This window comes from Carassius carassius, chromosome 8, assembly GCF_963082965.1.
Source record: "Carassius carassius chromosome 8, fCarCar2.1, whole genome shotgun sequence".
In the NCBI taxonomy this organism is placed as follows: Eukaryota; Metazoa; Chordata; class Actinopteri; order Cypriniformes; family Cyprinidae; genus Carassius; species Carassius carassius.
The window spans coordinates 6,522,024-6,544,324 of record NC_081762.1 but is presented as its reverse complement, the minus strand read 5'-3'; the positions used below and the strand labels follow the sequence as shown (position 1 = coordinate 6,544,324).

The following is a 22,301-nucleotide window of genomic DNA, read 5'->3' as shown; positions in this document are numbered from 1 at the left end:
AGGTTTTAAGATGTTTTTAATGTTTTTGAAGGAAGTCACTTCTGCTAACCAAGGTTGAATTTAATTGATCAAAAGGGCAGTATGAGCAGTAATATTGTAAAATATTATTAAAATTAGAACAACTATTTTCTATTTGAATATTTTTTTAATTGTAATTTATGCCTGTGATTCAAAGCTGAATTTTCAGCATCATTACTCCAGTCTTCAGTGTCACATGATCCTTCAGAAATCATTCTGATATGCTGATTTGCTACTTAAGAGATATTTCTTATTATTTTCAGTGTTGAAAACAGCTGTGATGAAGCTCTAATTATATAAAGTTCAAAAGATCAGTTTTTGTAACATTATACATGTATATACTGCCACTTATTATCAATTTAATGCTGATTTTTTTATGTGATTTCTGGGCCATTATTGGTAAAAAAACAAAATTAGCTAAATCTTTAAGCAGCTTGATTGGCTCAGACATAACATTCACCGAACCAATGGCGTGAATTTTGGGTCTGTCCAACAGCAGATAAGATAATCCTATTTGGAAACAATATATTTTGTGCCACTAGTGATGCAAAAAATAATTATACATCTCTCTAAATGTGGATCTGACACCTATTTTAAGTTCACCTGCATTTACTGTCTAAATAACTTCTATAACAGAGACAGCTTGCGTTGATTGGGTGTTAAACAGTGTTGTCATATACATCTCCCCGCTAAGACCATGAGGTGTCACGTGCAGGTGCTCGCTTCAGTAGGCTGGTAGATTAATGATTGATTTGTGCTGTTTTTGTACATTATGTTCCTGTCATCGTTTCAAGCCAAATCAATTACAGTCTTGCTGCGAGCAGCAGGTGAAGTCTACAGGGAATTCAATGACTTTTCAGGTCACTGATTTTTAACTATGAAGCATACAGGGATCTGACTAGGAACTCATTTGAGATTCAGGGACAAAACTGTGCTTCCATGACCTTTGTGGTGAGAGTCTGGTGCTAGTCCAGTGGTTGACATTCAGTAACATTTGCATGTTATGTACACACTACTGTTCAAAAGTTTGGGAATGGAAAATGTTTTTGGAAACATGTATAATTTATTTCTGTGATGCAAAGCTGAATTTCCAGCATCATTTCTCCAAGTCTTCAGTGTCACATGATCCTTCAGAAATCATTCTGATATGCTGATTTGCTGCTCAAGAAACATTTCTTATTATTATCAACGATGAAAACAGATAAAGATGAAGATAATTGTAATTTATTTTACAATTATTATATTATATATATATATATATATATATATATATATATATATATATATATATATATATATATATATATATAAACATTAAATATAAAAACATTAAAAATATACACTAAATCTATATTTATAGTTAGTGTATAATATGGTAATATTAAGTTAACAGTACATTAGGCAAGGCAAGTTTATTTATATATATATATTTCGTACACAATGATAATTCAAATTGCTTTACATAAAAAAAGGGAGTAAAATAATAATGAAGAAAAATAATAACAATAATAAAACAAGCAATTAGATTTTTGTGAAAATATAGTGCAATCAGTTCGGGCATTGCACAGTGCTCATTCAATAAATGCACAGCTAAACAGATGAGTTTTAAGTCTAGATTTAAATGTGTGAACCCTTGGTATTTCTAACTGATTTGATCCTAATGATCTGAGTGGTCTGTTAGGTTTATATTCAGTGAGCATATCTGCAAAATATTTCAGTCCTAGGTCATTTAGTGACTTATATATGAGTAAAAGTACTTTAAAACCAATCCTAAATGTAACTGGAAGCCAGTGTAAGGACCTGAGGACCTGAGGACTGAGGACATAAGCATTTGTTGATTAAAAAAGGGATAACAATTGAAGAAAAAATATACTAATTCAACTTAATTTTATTAAACAAACGACTAGCAGACTAAAAACTAAAACTGAAATGTGGCTACTTTATTCTGACAAAAATGCACGTCACACTGCAACTATGATTATCAAACTAATAGGCAACTTTCCCGAGTGTACTTGAAGACCGCATGGCTGAACGCATTGTTTACTACAAAGAGAAAGTTCATGTTGTCTTAAAGAGCCGGGTCAGTACTAACGCAAAGCTTGCCAGTTTAATCCCAAGAGTGTTCAATAAAGTTTCTGAAAAAGCAAGTCTATAAAGCTAGAAACACCAGAGACTCCCACAGCACATCTACAGTCAGTGTTGGGAAAAGTTACTTTTAAAAGTAATGCCTAACAATATTGCGTTACTCCCTAAAAAAGTAACTAAATATGTTACTTAGTTACTTTTTATGGAAAGTAATGTGTTACATTACTTTTGCGTTACTTTAACGTTACTTTTTAAATATGAGCAGGGCTTGATTGTTTTTAATATAAGAAGTTCTATTTATAGCAAATGTAAAAGCCCTTTCACACCAAAAAGTGTAATGAATAAACCTCAGGCTGAAGGAAAAGTAAATTCACGTCTGTACAGTAGAACACAGGAGAAGAAGGTTCAACACTCTTCAGCAATAAAAAAAAACATTGAAGCACAATTGTTAGTTTATCTAAAGTCATTTTTTAATTATTAGTCTGGTTGAACTGGATCATTAAAGGTCAGCTGCAAAGACACTGTTAATAAGATGGGAATAGATACATTTGTGTTATTTAATATATTTAGTTATTGCAGGTTTGCGTCATATTCTGAGTTTGCATTTCACTGTTTTGATTAATTTTGATGAATACTAAATCTGTTTAGTTTTTTGTGAGTGGGATGAATTAATGCACATTCACATTTAGTCTAGAACTACAGTAACATCATGTTCACACAGCACACACAACGCCTCCATACTTCCGATTTCTCCCAATATGGGAACAGGAGGCTTGTCAGTCAAAAAATGGGAATACAAAGTAACTGGCGTTACTTTTTTGAAAAAGTAACTCAGATATTTTCTTGTAAATTAAAAAGTAATGCGTTACTTTACTAGTTACTTGAAAAAAGTAATCTGATTACGTAACTCGCGTTACTTGTAATGCATTACCCCCAACACTGTCTACAGTAGACGGTCTCATCAGACACCTGTCTGTCAGCAGATCTAGTCTAGAATTTCCTCTCTCTCTTCCACTGCTCCTGACAGCTGTGTGAAGCTGAGGTTGTGATGCAGTAGAGGTCACTCATAAATGAATGTTGTTGAGCTCAGCCCGTCTGCTCTGAGATTAAAGCAAGGCCTTTGGCTGAAACATCAGCTTTGCAGAGATTTGACCGGCCCTTCCCCCTCCATAAAGCAGAAAGCTAAAGCTCTCGTCTGAAATAATCCTCATAAGACACACACTGCTCTAATATTTTGTTTGTTTTTAACAGAGTCCTGTATGTAGTTCCTGCTCTGAAGAGAAGCAGCTAACAATAGAACGGGGCCGAACTTTGGCCTATATACTGTATGTCTGATGGGGCAAATCTGTATGTGTTATAATGAGCACTGAGAATCTGTTTGGGAAGAATTCAGTGGCTCACTAGTGGTTTGGAAAATGTGTGTAGATTTAATGAAACAGAAAAAAAAAATCAATGCAGATTCAACAGAGCATGCTGACAAAAAGAGAACAAATCACTGGCATGTGACATCTAACTTAAACACAAATGTGCACTAGTTGAATATGCAGATATAATCAAGAAGAAGAAGGAGAATAATTCTGTCATCATTTACTCACCATCATGTTGCTCCAACCCCTGAAAAGAGAAATTTTAAAACAGTTTTCCATTCAATTGAGCTGGCACTTAAAAAGGACACAAAAGCACCATAAAGGTATCATAAAAGTAGTCCAAGTGACTCATTATGTTTCAAGTCTTCTTAAAGGAATAGTTCACCCAAAAATGAAAATTCTGTCCCTGTTGACTTACACAGTATGAGGGAAAAATACTATGGAAGTCAATGGGGACAATCACCTGTTTCACTTTGGCTATGCTTCAATTCTTCTTTTTTTTTTTTTTGTACATTCAGCAGAAGAGAGAAACTCATACATTTAATAAGTGTGAAGTATGATACATTGTATAATTAATTGTGAACATTACTAGCAATTTCATAATCAAAAATTGTTTCTACGCCATTTTTTTCTCCCGGTAGAAAAAAAAGGTAACATTTATTTATTTATTTATTTTCCCCAAGATTATGCACTTAAAATTACTTTAAGTAAAATTAATAAAGTGAATAAAAACATTCTTCTCAGTTTTTCAAAATTTTTTAGGACAAATGCTTACACAAACGTAATTTCGTTCAGACATTTTTTGTTATTATTATTTTGTTACTGCTTGCCACTGCACTGATATCAGCACAGCTATGTTCACTGAATTAATCATCAAACACAGTCATCATCTAACCATACAAGCAAACCACAAGCACGGTGGGAACCACAAAAACAGCGATATCATGCATTTCATGTTTGTGCAGTGCTGTATATGTTTAACACATGTTATATCATTTCGTATACTTGTATACTACAGACATTTGAATCTTCTATAAAGTGTTTAACACATGCTACAGTGCATATCATACTGTTTGTATGTTTTAGCATGTGATCAAATGGTCTGTTGACATTTCAGTGTAAACTGTGGTTGGATTTAATATGTGCTGTAGATGCAGTGAAGCTTATGGATGTTATACTTTTTTATTTTTTATTTTATGACGTGTGTTGTAGACATTTTTTAGCATGTACTGTCAACATTCTGTAGATGTTCTCGCCGAGCTCAGGATAAGCCGACTTAGTTCAGGATCTCCAGGGAGCTGCAGCATGATCTGTGAAGTGCTTCAACATTTGACATGCAACTGCATTCACTTTACTGACCAAGCTGACCTTTGTACAATCTCCCCGATGGAGCCTGGGCTGTCTGAACATGCCGACTAAGCTTTCACATTAATTCACCGTTATTATTTATGATTTAATTGAGATTCACTGCTTAAATTTTCACACTGACCAGATCAACGGCTGTTTATCTTGATCTTGCTGTAAATGGCATAGGAACATGCATTGTATACATTATTTATTGACATTTTTTCTGAAGGGATTAATAATTTAGATTCATTTGTAGAGGACTTCACCGGTACGGCTGGGTCTTTTATTAGGTAACACAAGTTTGCTGGTGTATGTATGGTGCATGAGTTAAAATGACCAGATTTCAGAAACTTTCAAATATATGAAATTTAACTAATATGTTCCATCTGTAATATGTTCAGTCACCTGAAGTAAATTATATAAATTATCATTTATGAGGGAACTGTTGCTTTACACCTGCCTAATTTAAAGGGACAATGCAGTTCTAGTCTACAAGCTCACTTTCGGACACATGAAAGAATGGAAATGAACCAAAATACCAGTGTATATGATCTTAAGATGAACTCATTCAGTGCTCCAGTTCTTTCCGCTGTCACTGAACTGAGGAAACAGATCTGATTTGGACCGAAGACCAATGAGCCACTGATATTCGCATGTGTGAATGCAAACGATCACTTAAAAAAAGTTTTTATGATATCTAATGATGAGCTGATGAAGATTAGTGTATTCACTTTATATGCATTAGACATTTAAAACATACATTTTCACATCATTATTGAGTCATTATATCATTATATGTATATGTTTCATCATTGTCCAGTCACGTTATTGATACAAACAGCCTGAAAAGAACCAGTTTGTGGAAAATAATCAGATTTCCCTGTTTACCTGAGGCTGTGGATTACAGGTGATAATGTTGTAAATAATGTTCAGTCTCTTGCACAGACCGATCGTTTGAGGATCTAATTAACAGGAAAACGTACTAAACTTGGACAAACATATAAGTTGTGTTCATAACTTATAGGGTTTGTTGAAAGCACAGATCAACTTTAATTGTTATACATTCAACAATAACAAAGTTACACATACAGCTACTTTTTTCATTTTCTCAGACAAACTGTATTTTTTTTCTTTTTTCAGTTTTTCCGTTGTTTAAATGTAATCTTGTATGATAATAAATCTTTGAAATGAAATGAACCTTTCTTTTTTTTTTTTTTTTTTACAAACTCTCTGTATTTCACTTTGTATTCTGGGAATAAAAAGTGTAATAATTCAACAATTCTCTGTCAATTGCAGCTACTATCAGGTGAGGGCAGGTCTGCGTGTGTCTCCTCGTATTCCTCACAGAATCACTGCCAGAACACCTGGATACAAAGGTGAGAACTTGATATATTTACTTTCTTCATCTCAAGTGTCTCTATAAACCATGTGTCTAGCATTAACACGTCAGACAGCATGCAACTAATCAGTCAGCGACATCGGTTTGTGAGTGTGTCTAGATTCTTTTCTAATATATTTAGTGGTGGTTTAGATTCAAGATGCATCATCTGAGAGAACTTTTAGCTGCATCTCTAAATTCATTTCCTTTGAAGGCACATTAAAGCAGCACTCTTGAAACGAATTTAACAACAATTTCAGAGACAGTTACTTTCGAACATTAAATCGCTTGCTGTAAGCAATGCTCCTGTTATTGTGCACAATGCATTTGTTTGTGAGGACTTCATTTTGGTTACAAATATACAGCCTATTTACCTTGTTTAGCCGGATAGAGGATGACAGTGAAGCCCATCGGATGAATGTAAGCATTCGAGGGCTCTTTCCCAAAGGCTTTGGGAGGATTCCCCTCCCTGTTTCCGCTCCTGCTGTTAAAAATAAACATACAGAATAAACTACTTTCTGAGACAAAAAACGCAGCCTTTAGAGGACCAAGGGAAAGAAAGAGAGACAATATATAATATATATTATTTTAACATCTTATATATTTGCACAAATGTCTACAATATCATCAACAAGCTACATAACCTATTATTAATAACATAAACCTAATACATGTAATTATTTGTTAAATGTTTACTTCTATTGTTTGCTGCCACTTTTTAATATGCATTAGCCTTATAGCATAATAATATCAATGAAACACATGGCCTCTCATGGCTGATTATATTATATTACACATATAAAGGTACAGTGTACACTTGCTGTACGATTAAAGACTTTTTCTCACGGTTTTCCTTGATTACAATCATACTCCCTTTATGTAATTGACCTGTTACACGTGTCTTGTTTTGTGTCTAACTTGCATTCTTAGCACATACTCTGCACAAAACAGTAATCTACAGAACAGGCTGATGGCAGTCAGGGACACGGGCACAGTGTTTCCACAGGCCACGCTGTGTCAGGTGAAAATATAGTCTGTTTTCACAACATTGACAGCTTCTTTAATCTCTCACACACGGGTTACCTGCACACACACACACACACACACACACACACACACACACACACACATTATCAGTGTACACACCGCCGCTGTGACACCTGTTTAAGACCATGTTCGAAAGAGCCAAAATATATATTTTTTTTAAAAAGCCCCTTATAAAATCTACTTGTACTGTCACAAAACCATGTTTGTGATATCTTACCACAAAATTTGGAGAATGAATCACTCCAATTCCCTGTTTACTTCCTATTTTGCATTCAGTTAGTGTATTAGCATGCTTCTGAAAGTGACACAGGTTTATTCGCTGAGGCCTCAGATACTTGTCTGAATCGTGTGATTATAGATCAAATACTACTCTCTGACTGACATCGCTGCACTATAATGAGCTTCTGGGCAAACTTTCATCTGCTGTTTATGTGCGAGGAACTGACAAGACTACAAGTGTGTTGTTGGATGTCTGCTGTCTTGTTGTTGTTTTTCGCTGACGCAAAGACTTGCTTGTGTTCTGAACATACACTGTCGTTTAGACGTTTGGGGTCAGCAAGTCTGACCAAAGCTGCATTTATTTGATCAACAATACAGTAAAAACAGTAATATTGTTTTCGATTTGAACATATTTTAAAATGTAATTTATTTCTGTGATGTAAAGCTGAATTTTCAGCATCATTACTCCAGTCTTCAGTGTCACGTGATCCTTTAGAAATAACTCTAATATTCTGATTTGCAGCTCAGAAACTTTTCTTATTATAATCAGTGTTGAAATAAGTTCTGCTGCTTCATAATTCCATGAAAACCATGATAGTTTTAATTGAAATATAAAAAATAAAAAAATAAAAAAATAAAAAATAAAAAAATATTTATTTCACCAATATAAAAGCCTTTAGTCACTTTTGATCGATTGAATGCATCCTTGCTGAATAAAAGTATTAATTTCTTTAAAAATCAATAAACAAAATAAAATCACACTGACCCAAAACAAAGGCATAATCAATAAAAGCCTTTTGTCTTGTCCCTTTTACATTTATCTAACTTGCACATGCAGTGATAAATGAAGTATTTTCTGTTCATCCTTGCTCAGTTTGCTCGAGTCACATGAGACAATGCAGCAGTTTTCTTTGGCTATCATATCTTAATGTCTTGATTGAGGAGCTGTGTGTGTGTGTGTGTGTGTGTGTGTGTGTGTGTGTTTGGCAGCAGAAGCCCTGCGGCCTCTGTCTGACATTGAGTCTTGGCGCTGCTCGTTTGATTGAATGCCAGCAGCGGTTTGACTCAAACTCACACACTCACTGGCATCAGCGGCCATTTTGGATCCGTCAGCCATTCTGGCTCTTATGGGATTTCATTATTAGTTTCAAAATGTCATCCGGACAACTTGCTTGTTGACTAAGCTGAAGTATTTCAGCATCTTTGTGCTCTCTACTAGCTCAAATTGTTAAAACAAAACCTAAATCTGTTGCGTTGTGCCTTACAAGTTTTTCCTCATCCTGACCTGTTTTGTGTTACTCATGTACATCATTCAGTATGTTTAAGCAGCACTGTCTGGTGTGTAAACAGCAAATTCAAATCTCTACTGTTAGCAGCAGGAATTATATTGTAGATATTAACAGAATGAATCACATGTGACATCATATGATAATAAAGTCCTGGGGATATGAGCTAATTCTGACTGTACACCATGTGATATTGCAGTGCAGTGCTGTGAATCACCGTACTGCAGTTCCTTCTGTTCAGTCGTTCATCAGAAACACACTGTCCTGATCCACTATCCATTACTGTGTCCATCAAACACCATCGACATTTGCTTGATAAAAGGAGAGCTGTGAAATACCCAAGATGATTATTTTACATGTATTCATTTAGAAGGTACTTTTATACAAAAGAACAAGTATATTTATGACAAATGTTGCATCACTGTCTGCGCTAGGACAATACAGCCAGATCTACTGTATAGGCTTACCGTTACATTGTGTCCAGACTTTCTTTCAGCACTGAAACAAAAAAGAAGACTTTTTGAATGATAGAGAACCATAACAAAATAAATAAATAACTAAATAAATAAATTAAAAAAAACATTAAAAGCACTCCATCTCTCAGAGACCCAGCGAATTACAATGTTTGTATGAAGCTATTAAATAAACTTGTCATATTCTTCAAATATGGGTAAAACGCATAACAGTAGCAATTCACAACTCACATTTTGGGAAGAAATGTATTTTATCAATTTACAAAGTAAGCATTTGCCACCAATTGCTTTTAAATCAATTTATTTTTATTTATCTAAATATGTTTCATTTTTGTTCCTTTAAGTGTTGTTGTGAAACGTCTTGAAATGGTAAACAATCATACATTTGAGATCATTTGTCCTAAGCTGGAAATTAGGCCTCAATGTGTTTTCGATTGTTCTCACATAATCAAGTCTATTGTGCAAAAAGAAAAAAATATTATTTTTTTTTATCTTGTGGCTAAAGATCGTGAGACATTTTTAAGGGTGAAATGAATATCTATACTTGGTACTCATGCACTATTTTCCAATTCTTCTGAAGTCATATGATAGCTTTGTGTGAGGAAAAGAAGTGATTTAACTTGTGAAATCAATCAGTCCAGTTTGTAACTGAATCGTTTAAAAAGTATGAGTATGTTGCAGCTTCTCCCATAAATGTGCAAAGGAAAGTCTGCAAAAAACTCTTCCCTTTTCATTTGTTCAACTTCAAAGGACTTTTTTATTTTGTGCAATCATTTTTATTGTGTAATTTTATTACTTTAGAGCTAGACAGGTAATATATATATATATATATATATATATATATATATATATATATATATATATATATATATATATATATATATATATATATATATATATATATATATATATATATATAATGTTTTTTTTTTTTCTTTTTTTTTTTTTTCTTTTTTTATGGACGTTTTGGACAACATGGGGTTGATAAGCTAACAGAAATGTTCATTTTATGGGCAAACTATCTCTTTAAAAGGTATGTTAAAGATTTTCCAATATGTCGCATTCCAGTGCAGTGGTGTACATTTCCATACTGCTGTCAGATGGCTAGAAACAGTGGTGTTCATCAGAAACACACTGACACTATCCATCTTTTTTTCTGGGTTTCTGACTCTTCCTCTCCATCAAACACACACACACACACACACACACACACACTCCCCAGGACTCCTCTGGCAAGATCAGACTGTACGGCTCTCTCTCTGGGTCACTATAGAGCTGTTTTTGGTGACACACAGAGAGGAAGAAAGACAAAGAACGAGAGAGACTGACAGAAAGAGGCAAACAGAGAGAGATGGACGCAGCGGGGGTCTGTTTTTACGCAAGACCCTCACTGTTCCGCTCAGCACCTCTCTGACACCCGCTATCATCTTCTCCACTGAAGAGAAACCCCGCTGAGGTGCTGTCATCTGCCACAGACGAGATCTCTGTCTCTCTTTGGCTGGATGTGGAGCCAGTGGCGGACGTTTGATGCTTTTTAGTGTCAGGATAGTGCAAAACGGCACGAGTGATGCTGGATTTGAAGGACACATTCATGATTCTCTCTCAATGCTCACTTGCGGCTCTTTAGACTTTTCTCAGAAGTTTCTGTTAAAATTCAACTTCCTGTTGGAAACATTGACAAGGGACTCGCATACTAAAACGTTTACACTATACTAAATAATCTGCAGTCACATTATATTGCAACAATTTGCCAACTTTTTTCAATTTGCTAAAAATGTAAACAAAATTGTTCCACAAACAAGTTTTACACTTGGGCTTTCCCTCAACACAGAGTCTTGTTCTTGAACTAAAAGCGAAGGCACTATCTAGTAGCTGCAATTGAGATACAGTATATAATAGTAATATTCCTACTGGCCCTGATCTCTGACAGTGTTAATATTTTCATTTAATGTTTTGCTTTCTCTCGAATTCTAAAAGCCTCAAATCACAATCCAGCCAAAACGCTGTCAGAAAATACTGTCTGAATACAACAGACTGGATATGAATGAATCTACATGCAGGGAAGCATCACTGAATGGGCTTTCATGTTCACGCAGTGGAGAATCTCTCTCTGCACTGTAAAAAAAAACTGTAAAAAAACAGAGATTTTCCAACAGTAAAGCACTGTTATTCAAAAATACAGTTGAATACTGTGAATGCAAACCGTTTTTGGAAAAAAAACTTTTAATCGCAAACTGCTGTTTAATTCAACGGTACAGAACAGTATTTTTTAAGTCTAGTCACGTGTCCAAAGCTGTTTCGAATGCTCACAACTCCTCAGAAGAGAAACCTGCAGGTCTAATCTGAGCAAGATCATCAAATCTAGCCTCATCTTTTCACCTGGTGTACGTAAATATTGCAGAACGAAGGATAAAGAGTTTTAGAACACAACAATTTTGAGGTTTGTCCCGAGTCGACTATGAACTGAACGGCTGAAGCTGAACTGGTCGAGATAAACGGCATTCCCGCACTGGGTTTTCCCTCCTTGCTTGAGGTAAATGCAATTTTATCATTTTCAATGTTACACTGTACTAACCTTTATTATATTATTTGCTAATAACAAATCGATTTTTCTGAGTATTATGTACTGAATTAGCAACATGTTAGCTACGTTTGCATTCGACGTAAGTTTAGTTTATTTTAGCTCAAAGAGGGCTTGTGTTAAACTAGCATGGTTATTTTGCCGTTGATATTTGCTGACTGCATTATAAAATGTTAATCTGCAATATTTGCAATAAAACCTGCAGCAATTCCTTTACGCATGTCAGGCACATGCGGATGCATAGTTTTTTGCCTAATGCAACGTTTAAGTGCGGTTTCCCTCAGTGCACAAGAGTTTTTTCAAAATTTTCAGCCTTTAAGTGTCACACATATGGTCATAAATTTGGAAAGAATAAGACTAAACTGCATAAAACTGATGATTTAACGTGTCACGTTGACTTTTGTAGCTCGAAGTGTGAGGATATCCGGGGTCTAATCTTACACCTGAAAAACCACATTACTGAAGGTAAGACTGTTACATGCCCATTCAGAAAATGTAACCAAAAATTTACTGTCAAGTCTACATTCACATCACATGTCTCAAGAAAGCATAAACATTGTTCTAATGAAAGTCTACTTGACTCAGTTGCAAATCCTGCCAGTACTAGTGATGGTAATAATACAAGTTGTGATATGCAAACTGACGATTTCTGTCCTGAAGAAATGGATGTGTTCCCAGAAAAGGAAGATGAAGGAGAATTTATAAGACATTTGGCCTTGTTTTATCTGAAACTTCAATCTAAATTGCTCCTTCCATCTTCTACTATTCAAACCATCATTGAACACTATCAGGAAATACATGACATAAATCAGTCACATCTAATTTCCAAACTTGTGGATAAATTGACATTGCTTGGACTAACTAAAGATGACATAAACACTGTGATTGATACCATGAAAAGTGAGGATCTCCACAGGGCTTGTAATACTCATGCACTTAAATCTGACCATAAGAGAAAAAAATTTTTCAAAAATAACTTTAGTTATGTAGAGCCCGAATCCATTTGTCTTGGTAAAAATGAGTCGGGCAACGAATGTTTTGTGCAATATATTCCTGTGAAAAACACGATTGTGTCCCTTTTGTCCTCAGAGTCAGTGAGAGACCAGCTACAGCAAATACAAACTAGAGTCCAGACTGATAATATTTTTCAGGATTTGTGGGATGGCACAAACATTAAAAAGAACTTACTACTCAAGCACACAACATCTTCAATTGGCATAATCCTTTATCAGGATGCCTTTGAAGTAGTAAACCCCCTAGGGTCAGGGAGGAAAAAGCACAAGATTTTAGCCATGTATCTGACACTTGCAAACATTTTACCACACAACAGATTGAGTCTTGATCAGATGCAACTTGTACTGTTATGTCGAGAACAAGACTATAAGCATTTTGGACAGAATCTAGTGTTTGGCTCTCTGGTGAAAGATTTAAAGGATTTTGAGACAAATGGAGTAATACTGCCAGATGGCCAGCTCTGCAAAGGAACCCTTTATGCAATTTCAGGTGACAATTTGGGTTCACACAATATTGGGGGCTTCACTGAAAATTTTAGCAGAAGCTCATATTTTTGCAGGTATTGTGAGATTAATCGGGAAGCATTTCTGGCAGACCCTCTGGCCAAGGGCCCTGACCGCACACCACAGTCATTTCAGAAACATGTTGAGGATCTGAGTTGTAACGTAGAATCACGTGACTGTGGTGGTGTTAAATTTGACTCCATCTTCAATGAGCTCACATATTTTCATGTATGTCAGCCCGGATTACCTCCTTGCCTTGGTCATGACCTTTTTGAGGGCGTTGTCTCAACTGATTTGGTGTTATACCTCAACCACCTTGTGTCAAAAGAGAAAAACTTTACTTATGTTCAGTTGAATCGGCGCATAAATCAATTTAAATATCTAGGCAATGATGCTAACAACAAACCTTCTGAGGTGAACCCAGGGGCTGGAAAACTCTCCGGACATGCAGTTCAAAATTGGTGTTTCCTGCGAATGTTGCCAGTGTTAATTGGTGATAAAATAAAATGTCCTGAAGATAGTGTAGCATGGCAACTTATCTTACAGCTGAGAGAAATTGTAGAGCTTGTTTGTGCACCAGCAATTTCCACAGGTCAGGTAGCCTATTTACGAGTTCTGATAGATGAATATTTGCATACCAGAACACAGAGTTTTGGGGAACATCCACTTAAGCCTAAGCATCACTACCTAAATCATTATCCAGAACTTATCATTCAGTTTGGGCCACTCATCCGTTTATGCACATTAAGGTTTGAAAGTAAGCATACTTACTTCAAACAATGTGCAAGGAAGCTTCATAACTTCAAAAACCTCTGCAAAACTCTTGCTGAAAGACATCAACTTTTACAATCTTTTCTAAGTACTGGGTCACTGTTCCCACCCTCTGTAGTAGTAGAGAAGGGAACTGAATTCATTGCTGGAGACTACAATGCCAAGATAATACAGTCAGTTGGTCATCTGAACTTTGATCCTCTTCATACACTTATAAGTCATAGTGTGACTGTAAAAGGGACAACTTATAAGAGCAACATGTTTGTGGTGATAGGCCATAATGATGACGGACTTATAGTAGGACAAATCAAAAAGGCTATCATTCATAACAATTCAGCTGTGTATTTTATCACTGAGGTATACCAGGCTGTTCGTCAACCTTACAGTAACAGTTATTGCACTACACCAATGCAGGAGGCCTATTACTGTGTCAGTCAATCAGAGCTTCTTGATTATTACCCACTGCCTAAATATTCAGTTTGTGGCATGTCTTTGGTAACTCTTCACCACTCTGTCCCCACATTTTAGATTCCTTTCCTACATGTCAATCCATAACGAGATAAAGGCTATCATCCTCAGGGCTTTGCCCAGTCTGACTGAGGAGATTCGAGAACATGTCATCACTTCACTTGAACGCTCAGGTGTGGAATCTATAGAAGACCTCGTATATGTACAACAGGAAGATCTCAAAGATGTCCTGCCTATTATACAGCAAAGGAAACTTTTGGAGGCATTCAAACTTGGTAAGGTTTTGTTTCTATTTGTAATAATTATTATTATTAATTGTTTTGTTTTACATGTATATGCTTTTTATTGTCAAAGGGATGCTAACCATTGATTTTCTATCATTCAATTTTCATTGTTATATTGAAAAAAAAAAATTAACCTACATCTTGGTAAGAAATTGGATTAGCTTTTAAAAAATTGTATTTTAATTGTATGTGTTTCAGAAACTACAAAAGTCACACTTGATCTCCAAATATTGCCAGATGAGTCAACAGATACAAGTATGTCTTCACTCTCCAGTCCACAGCCTTGCACATCTTCAAGCTCAAGCTCTTCACGAGCATCAACACCTTGTACTTTAAGCAAGGCAAGCCAATCACCCAACATATCCAGTAAGTGGTATGAAAATTTTGAGATTCCTTGGGATAAAATGCCTGTGGAAGTGCAGTCAGCTATTGCCAACAGCAAGCGCCCTGCTCCTGACAAGCGACGCCAGATGATACGTATCCTAGCTGATGAAATCAGGAAATGTGAGAATAACCCCACACGCAATGAATGTCTCATCATCTGCCGCAACATTGTTAAGCATTTCCCCAACAGTTTTGCAGATATGACACCAAGCGGTGTCATCATTGGTAGTGGATGTACTTCACTGCTTTGTCAATTAAAAACAAGAATTGAGAACATGAACCGTGCAGGGACAAAGAACAGACTCCGAACTTCAAAAGTGCCTGGACAACAGCATCAGAGGCCAAGTGATTCTTATGGATGCACACAATTTAACCCTGAACTGCCACCAGAAGAAACATATGAAACACTGGAGCAGAAGAGGCAACAGTTGGAGACCATTTATAGACAAGAAGGTATTCGCAGTGGTGAGAAGGGGGAAGTGATTAACCTTATGAAAACAACATTCTGTCTTCAGCGTAGACACATAAATCAGGCTCCATCACCGTCCATCGAAGATATGAGAATCCAGTGGCCTTACCTTTTTACACAAAGAGGTATCTTCATTCACTTCGAGTTACTAACTGACATTAACGTGTTACGTGTCTTGGACCTATCCATTAAGGAATGTGGACAGGGAATCAGGAAGTACCTGCAGACCAAATCAAAGAACAAAGATGTGCAGTCTATCGTCACCCAGGATGAAGATGGAGAGTTGACTCTAATACAGCTGCTGATGGCCTACTTCGATGAAGGGATAGAGGGACTAATACTCCGTGCTGATGTATGTTTGTTTACATTTACATAATACTTGCTATTACTGGGTTTGTTATTCTGTCATGTATAATTTTTATACAATTGTCTGTGTTCTGCAGATATCTGCCACGGCAGCAGATGTTGAGAGCACTCTGACCATCCCCGCCTCTCCACGACTGATACTGCTGTGTAAGTGTCAGATAAGCAAGGTTCTCACATCAGTCTACCTCATCAACATTGTTTTAGCCATCCCAGGCCATGACAACTTCTGATCTGCAAAAAATGTATTTAATTTACAATGAATAAAGTACTGATGACCATATTAGACACTGTTTTAGCTGCAATTTGTTGTCTTTATCAGTTGCCGGTGATGAAGCCACAATTGGAGGATGGATGATCACCATCGAAAATCATGTAATCTGTGAAGGTGTCGACCAAAGCATCATCACAGGGCTAGCTGCAGTTTTCTCTACTTACTACATCTTTAATCTACAGTACCAAGAAGAAGCTTCAAGGACCCTGGAGTTTGTACAAAGGTAAATATTGTTTTGGTATTGTGCCTTATTTCCCAGATCTGTTAAGAGCTTGTCATTTAAATGGCTAGTTCACTTTGAAATTAAATGTTGATGTGTTTTACCCCAAGGGCATCCAAGATGTAGGTGTCTTTGTTTCCGCAGTAGTTTCAATTTTGATGTTTTTAGGTCCAACCGTTCTTGTCTGTCAGTCATATAATACATGCCTATGGTCACCTCATAAAAGAAAATACACAGATTCAAATTAAACCGTAAGTACACATTTATGAATTAAGACACGAAACGAGCGGTTTGTGTGAGAAAACCAACAGTATTTATATCATTTTTTACCTCTTGAAAAACATAATGTCCATGTTGCAGTGAACGAGCTTCTTTGTGATTTGCGCGTACTGGCTTGTTGATGCGCCGGCGCGACTCCTGGCTGTATGTGCCTCTCGCGCGAGCATACGCAATTCTTTTCTTTTTAAACATCCCTAAACATATATTTTTTTAAAAAACATTTCTTGTTTAAAACATCCCGGATAAGCCGAACGCGCTCACACACCAAGAAGCTCATGCCCTCAACATGGATATGATGTTTTTCAAGAGGTAAAAAACTATATAAATACTGTTGGTTTTCTCACACAAACCGCTCGTTTCATGTCTTAGGTCATCAATGTGTACTTACGATGTGGAATTGTTTAATTTGGACTGTTTAATTTGAACCTGTGTATTTTCTTTTATGAGGTGACCATAGGCATGCATTATATGACTGACAGACAAGAACGGCTGGACCTAAAAACATCCAAATTGAAACTACTGTGGAAACAAAGACACCTACATCTTGGATGCCCTTGGGGTAAGCTAAAACATATCAAAATTTAATTTCAAAGTGAATTAGCCCTTTAATATAAATTGTGCAATGATTTAACAGAAAGCAGAGAACTGTCAATAACATAAACCATGCACCACCATAATTTAATGTTTGTTCTCATACATATTATGTTTGGAAAAAATATATTATCCATATTTAATACAAGTCTCTTTTATTTATGTAGTGCTTTATCAATACACATTGTTACACTCATATGGCAGAAATGTCCAAAATACAAATCATGCAGTTAGTTCATGCACATGTTGTGTGCACTTAATGTAAAATAATAAAGATATTAAATTAGTAGTTACATTACAGTTGAGAAAAAATATGTCAGTTTCATTTGATTCCGAGGTGGCTTTTTACATCCGTCACAGGTGTCAGTCAGGACTCTGAAATGAGATCATTCTTTCATAATGAATATACACAGAGGTTATTATCATGAGTAAACCTCTTCGAATAGTCTTATATAAAATTCATCATGACTTACCAAGCCTAATATATGTTATTTCTACATTGCTTTTTAGGCGCTTCATTGGTTTGAATCCAGAGAGAGGGACAAAGGCCAGCCAGGTGAAGGTGATCTCCAAAAAGACGGGGAAACTTGTCCATAAAAAGACTGCAACTGTGAATGTCCACGTAGCCAACCTGATAAAAAATCTTTTGGACTTTGAGTGGGGTTTTGTGCAGTAATACAAAGCCAGTACAGCTGATGTTCAACATCCTGTTTCAGAGCTGAAGTCGCTGCTGTGCTCTGCAGTTGAGTGTTAATGCAAAGTCAGTACATTGTTCTGCATTTGAGTGTTCAGTTGAAGTCAGTGCAGTATTCTGCGATTGAGTGTTAATGCAAAGTCAGTACATTGTTCTGCATTTGAGTGTTCAGTTGAAGTCAGTGCAGTATTCTGCGATTGAGTGTTAATGCAAAGTCAGTACATTGTTCTGCATTTGAGTGTTCAGTTGAAGTCAGTGCAGTATTCTGCGATTGAGTGTTAATGCAAAGTCAGTGCAGTGTTCTGCTGTTGAATTCTTATGTGAAATCTGAAATGACAGCACTTTTTGCAACAACATATTTAAATTCACAGGATTTCAGTATGCTGCTCTTCAGTGTGCATGTACATTGCAGAAAAAAGTATTGCTGTTTTACAGTACATGTTCAGAGAATTGTATTTTGTCCATTATTTTAATGTCCACATATTTGTTAAGTGGAAACAATGTTAAATGTATTTTATATATTGGCTTTAATAAAAGTCCAAAGTTTTAAGGCCATCTTTTGTGTTTAAGAAATTTTCTTTTTAGAATACAAATTTTAAATCATAAATAACAAACATTTTTAATATAAACTAATACATAAAAAACTGTATAATACCAACCAATAAATTACAGTATTACACTGTACATAATATTTTTTTTACAGTTCAGTACTGTAATATATTTTACAGTAATAAACTGTCATTCCATATTACAGTACATGCACTGTAAAATTACAGCTCAAAGCCGGAAAATTTAGCTGCCAGCTGTTTACTGTAAATTAACAGGATTTTTTTTTTACAGTGTGGAGATACTGTGATGTGCACAGCAGAGAAATAATCAACCTTTTCTTCCTCTCTCTCTGTCTGTCTATTGGTAGGCGAGTACAGTTTCAGCAGCGCAGGGGTTCACGATGGCAGCGTGTTCAGTCGGATCTTTCAGATCCTGTACAGGAATGAAGAGGTGACCCTGGAGGACCGCATGAACTTCAGAGTGCACCTGCTGCTGGACGGAGAGAGGGTGAGTGTCCCGCTGCTCTGAAAACACAAGAGAGGAATTCATATGACTCTACAGTTAAAGAAGCAGGATGGCAGGCAGAAGGTTAAAGGTTCAAATCCCCAAGAAAGTATGAGTATGAGGTGGAATAATTTAAACTTTTATACATAATTCAGTCAAAATGCTGTTAAATAAAAAGGTGCATAGGTACATTACATATATTATATGGTTGAAACTTACATTCATTACAGTTTAAGATTATCTTATGCTCACCAAGGCTACATTTATTTAATGAAAAATACAGTAAAACTGTAATAATTGTGAAATATTATTACAACTTTGACTGTTTTATATTTAAATATATTTATTTAATATTAAATAAAATGTAATTTATTTCTTTGATGCAAAGCTGTATATCAGCATCATTAAACCAGTCTTCAGTGTCACATGATCCAGAAATCATTCCAGTATGCTGATTTGCTGCTCAAGAAACATTCTTATTATCAGTGTTGGAAACAATTGCTTAATATTTTGTTGGAAACAGCAATGCAATTTTTTTTTGTATTCTTATTATCATCAATGTTGAAAATAGTTATATATATATAGTAATAAATATTTGATGTGATACATTTATTTTCAGGATTCTTTGATGAACAGAAAGTTATTTTATTTGAAACTGAAATCTTTTGCAAAAAGATATATACTATATAATATATAATAAATATTATAAAATATATATTTATTTTGCAATATAAATATATTTGAAATATAAATATGAACAGTAGTGTATTTGATTGAAAGATTTTACATTAATCTATGATATGTTAAAGGTGCATACATTGTTTCCACACATGAACATTTATTTTTGTTCATGTAAGTTGTTTACAAATGTAAAATCAAAGGGTTTTGTCAATTGTTCTTTTTACAGAAATGGCATGCCACTATCAGTATGACCAAATATATTGGAGAACAGCAACAAACAATATGCTACACCTTTCAAAAGGTGTACTTTCTTTTTGACAGCACTGTTTTAATTTCAAGTATTATGACCCATTGTGTCATTCCAGCTCATTTTAGACATTATGAAAAATGTGAAATGAGTATGAAAGCGGCAGAGAGGGGCAGGGAATTGTGGGTGGGGAGAGTGTCTTATCAGATTTCTATGGTCATCTTTCTTATTAACCTTGAAGCAGTTATCTGTGCCTGTGCTCCTCTCTGTCTCTCCCTCTCAGATAAGACTTCTAAAAATAGCTTTCCATTTCCCCAGAGTGTGAGTTTAATCAATCTGTGTATCAATAATTGGAGCAGCCCTGTTTGTTTTCAAAGATCGGCAGAGTGAACCAGTTGTGCTATACTTTTTATATATATATATAAACATTCTCGAAACAACCAGCCATATAGCGGTCAACATGCACAGATCATAAAGATAGAGTCCAATCACCCAAAAAAACAAAAAACACATTATTCTGTTTGATTAAAATATTTGACTGGCTGACAGTTCATTAACTCATATTGATTAGTTGATTGATGGTACACTGCTATTATGTTTCATGACAGACTGATGTGAGTCTTCTTGCACTTCACTCTATCTTACATTACATTTATGGATTATCTAAAGCGTTTGAGGAAAATATGAACACATAATCTATTGTTTGAGCTGCGGGAACGCTGCTTTGTTTTTCTAGGTTCTGCAGTTGTGAATGACCGGTGTGTTGATGTGTCTCTCAGGTTGAGGAAGCTGTGAGTGAGGTGGACGTCCAGCTCAAACTAGATCTGCACTTCACTGACAGTGAACAGCAGTGAGTATCCTGTCATTTTCTCCCTCTGCATTATCACTGCTTGTCTTCAGAATGGCTCATACTCTCATGCTATTTTTGCGGTATATGGTCAGAATACTCTGCGTAGTATGTACATTTTCAGTTTGCAGTGAATTACGTACTTCTTTACCCAAGTTCTGCTTGTATATTAAACACTGAGTACTGTATCCCACAATGCAATGCACTTGATGATTTTTAATGCTGCAGACCACATTATACCGACTGAATTCAAAACTTTAAGGGGCGGTAAGAAACAAGGATCTTTTGCTCACCAAAGTTGCATTTATTTGATCAAAGATACAGTAAAAACTGTATTATTATTACAATTTAAAATAACCATTTTCTATTTGAATATATCTTAAAATGTAATTCATTCCTGTGGTGCAATGCTGAATTGTTCAACCCAGGCTCATTGGAAACATATGCCTTTAAATACATTTCAGCAACAGGTATTGACACCATTTCAAGGTGGTTTCAAAGTGAAATGTCCAGTGAGTGGTGCTAAAACGTGGGTTCAATACGTGACCTACCCGATAGTGTAAACAAATGCAAAACTGGTATAAAAACGAATTTGTTGATGCAAGTTGCCATTTGAACTTACAGTATTTATATGCAGGTTTGAACTGTTTTGTGAAACAATAGATTCATACTCCATTGATTCATTTCCAAGCTCTTCACCTTTTGCAGAAATGTATTTAGAGGCATGTATTTTTAATTACCCTATGTTGGAATTTTTTGCATTGTTACTCCAGTCTTTTGATCTACAGTTTTCTGTACCTCCAATAAACTAACAAATTATGAAATGAAGTTCTACATCCTTCCTAATAAACATACAGAACCGGAAAGGATGACAAAATGGCTACAAGCAATAAGTTGTGAGGATGATCAAGGGAAGTTGTGGAAATCACAGGTCTAAGCATGTGTGTGTGTGCAGTCGGCATTCATCACAGGCAGGCTACGTTAACATTGTGTTCATTATTAACGCTATCAAAACTGTGTAAGGTTGTTTCAGAAAGTGGCATGTATATATAATTAGCCTTATCATTCTACCTTAATTAAAACTATGTAACGTTAGCCTAGTGTCGAACATAAACCTGTTTACCCACTTAAAAAAGTGTGTGGAAACGTAACAACCTGTTTTTATACAGTCTATGGTAACAACTTAGTTTTGTGTCAGAACTTTTACACTTTCATAAATTCACCCCGTCTGTGTTTGCTAAACGATTGAATCGCGGAATCCAGTCAAAAATAGAACTTGCTGTATAAAGCAGAACGTCACGGAATTTGGCTATTTTTGAACGAATACATCTATATTAGGGCTGTAAAATGAATCAGAT

The 22,301-nt window shown here is 35.6% G+C and overlaps 2 protein-coding genes across 4 annotated transcripts in view; both read left to right on the top strand.

Annotated features, from left to right (window-relative positions):
- Nucleotides 1-21,148, top strand: part of LOC132145084 (protein FAM135B-like) — a 33,772-nt gene extending 12,624 nt beyond the window's left edge. Inside the window, exons 3-5 of the mRNA XM_059555804.1 lie at nucleotides 6,114-6,193; nucleotides 19,032-19,171; nucleotides 20,876-21,148. Coding sequence (XP_059411787.1) covers nucleotides 6,114-6,193; nucleotides 19,032-19,171; nucleotides 20,876-20,950 — 295 coding nt within the window. The 3' untranslated portion in view covers nucleotides 20,951-21,148. The remainder of the gene's footprint in view (nucleotides 1-6,113; nucleotides 6,194-19,031; nucleotides 19,172-20,875) is intronic.
- Nucleotides 11,370-18,266, top strand: LOC132145083 (uncharacterized). 3 transcript variants are annotated; one of them, XR_009434434.1, is made up of 8 exons: nucleotides 11,370-11,753; nucleotides 12,208-12,266; nucleotides 14,618-14,832; nucleotides 15,040-16,046; nucleotides 16,138-16,207; nucleotides 16,380-16,554; nucleotides 17,278-17,389; nucleotides 17,932-18,065. XR_009434434.1 is itself a non-coding variant. In XM_059555801.1 (7 exons), the coding sequence occupies exons 3-7, from the start codon at nucleotides 14,631-14,633 to the stop codon at nucleotides 18,095-18,097; spliced, it is 1,620 nt and encodes a 539-aa protein (XP_059411784.1). In that variant the 5' UTR covers nucleotides 11,370-11,753; nucleotides 12,208-12,266; nucleotides 14,618-14,630; the 3' UTR covers nucleotides 18,098-18,266. The 3 variants fall into 3 exon arrangements, 2 of the variants coding, with proteins under 2 accessions (XP_059411784.1, XP_059411786.1); XM_059555801.1 differs by lacking the exon at nucleotides 17,278-17,389 and having other exon boundaries at nucleotides 17,932-18,266; XM_059555803.1 differs by lacking the exon at nucleotides 17,278-17,389 and having other exon boundaries at nucleotides 11,370-14,832; nucleotides 17,932-18,266.
- Nucleotides 21,149-22,301: the final 1,153 nt, after the last annotated feature.

Excerpts from the sequence above, each read along its gene's own strand:
- LOC132145083 (XM_059555801.1), top strand. The coding sequence starts at position 14,631 with ATGTCAATCCATAACGAGATAAAGGCTATCATCCTCAGGGCTTTGCCC. Across the intron at positions 14,833-15,039 it reads TTTGGAGGCATTCAAACTTG|AAACTACAAAAGTCACACTT; the intron begins GTAAGGTTTTGT and ends TATGTGTTTCAG. Across the intron at positions 16,555-17,931 it reads ACCCTGGAGTTTGTACAAAG|GCGCTTCATTGGTTTGAATC; the intron begins GTAAATATTGTT and ends ATTGCTTTTTAG.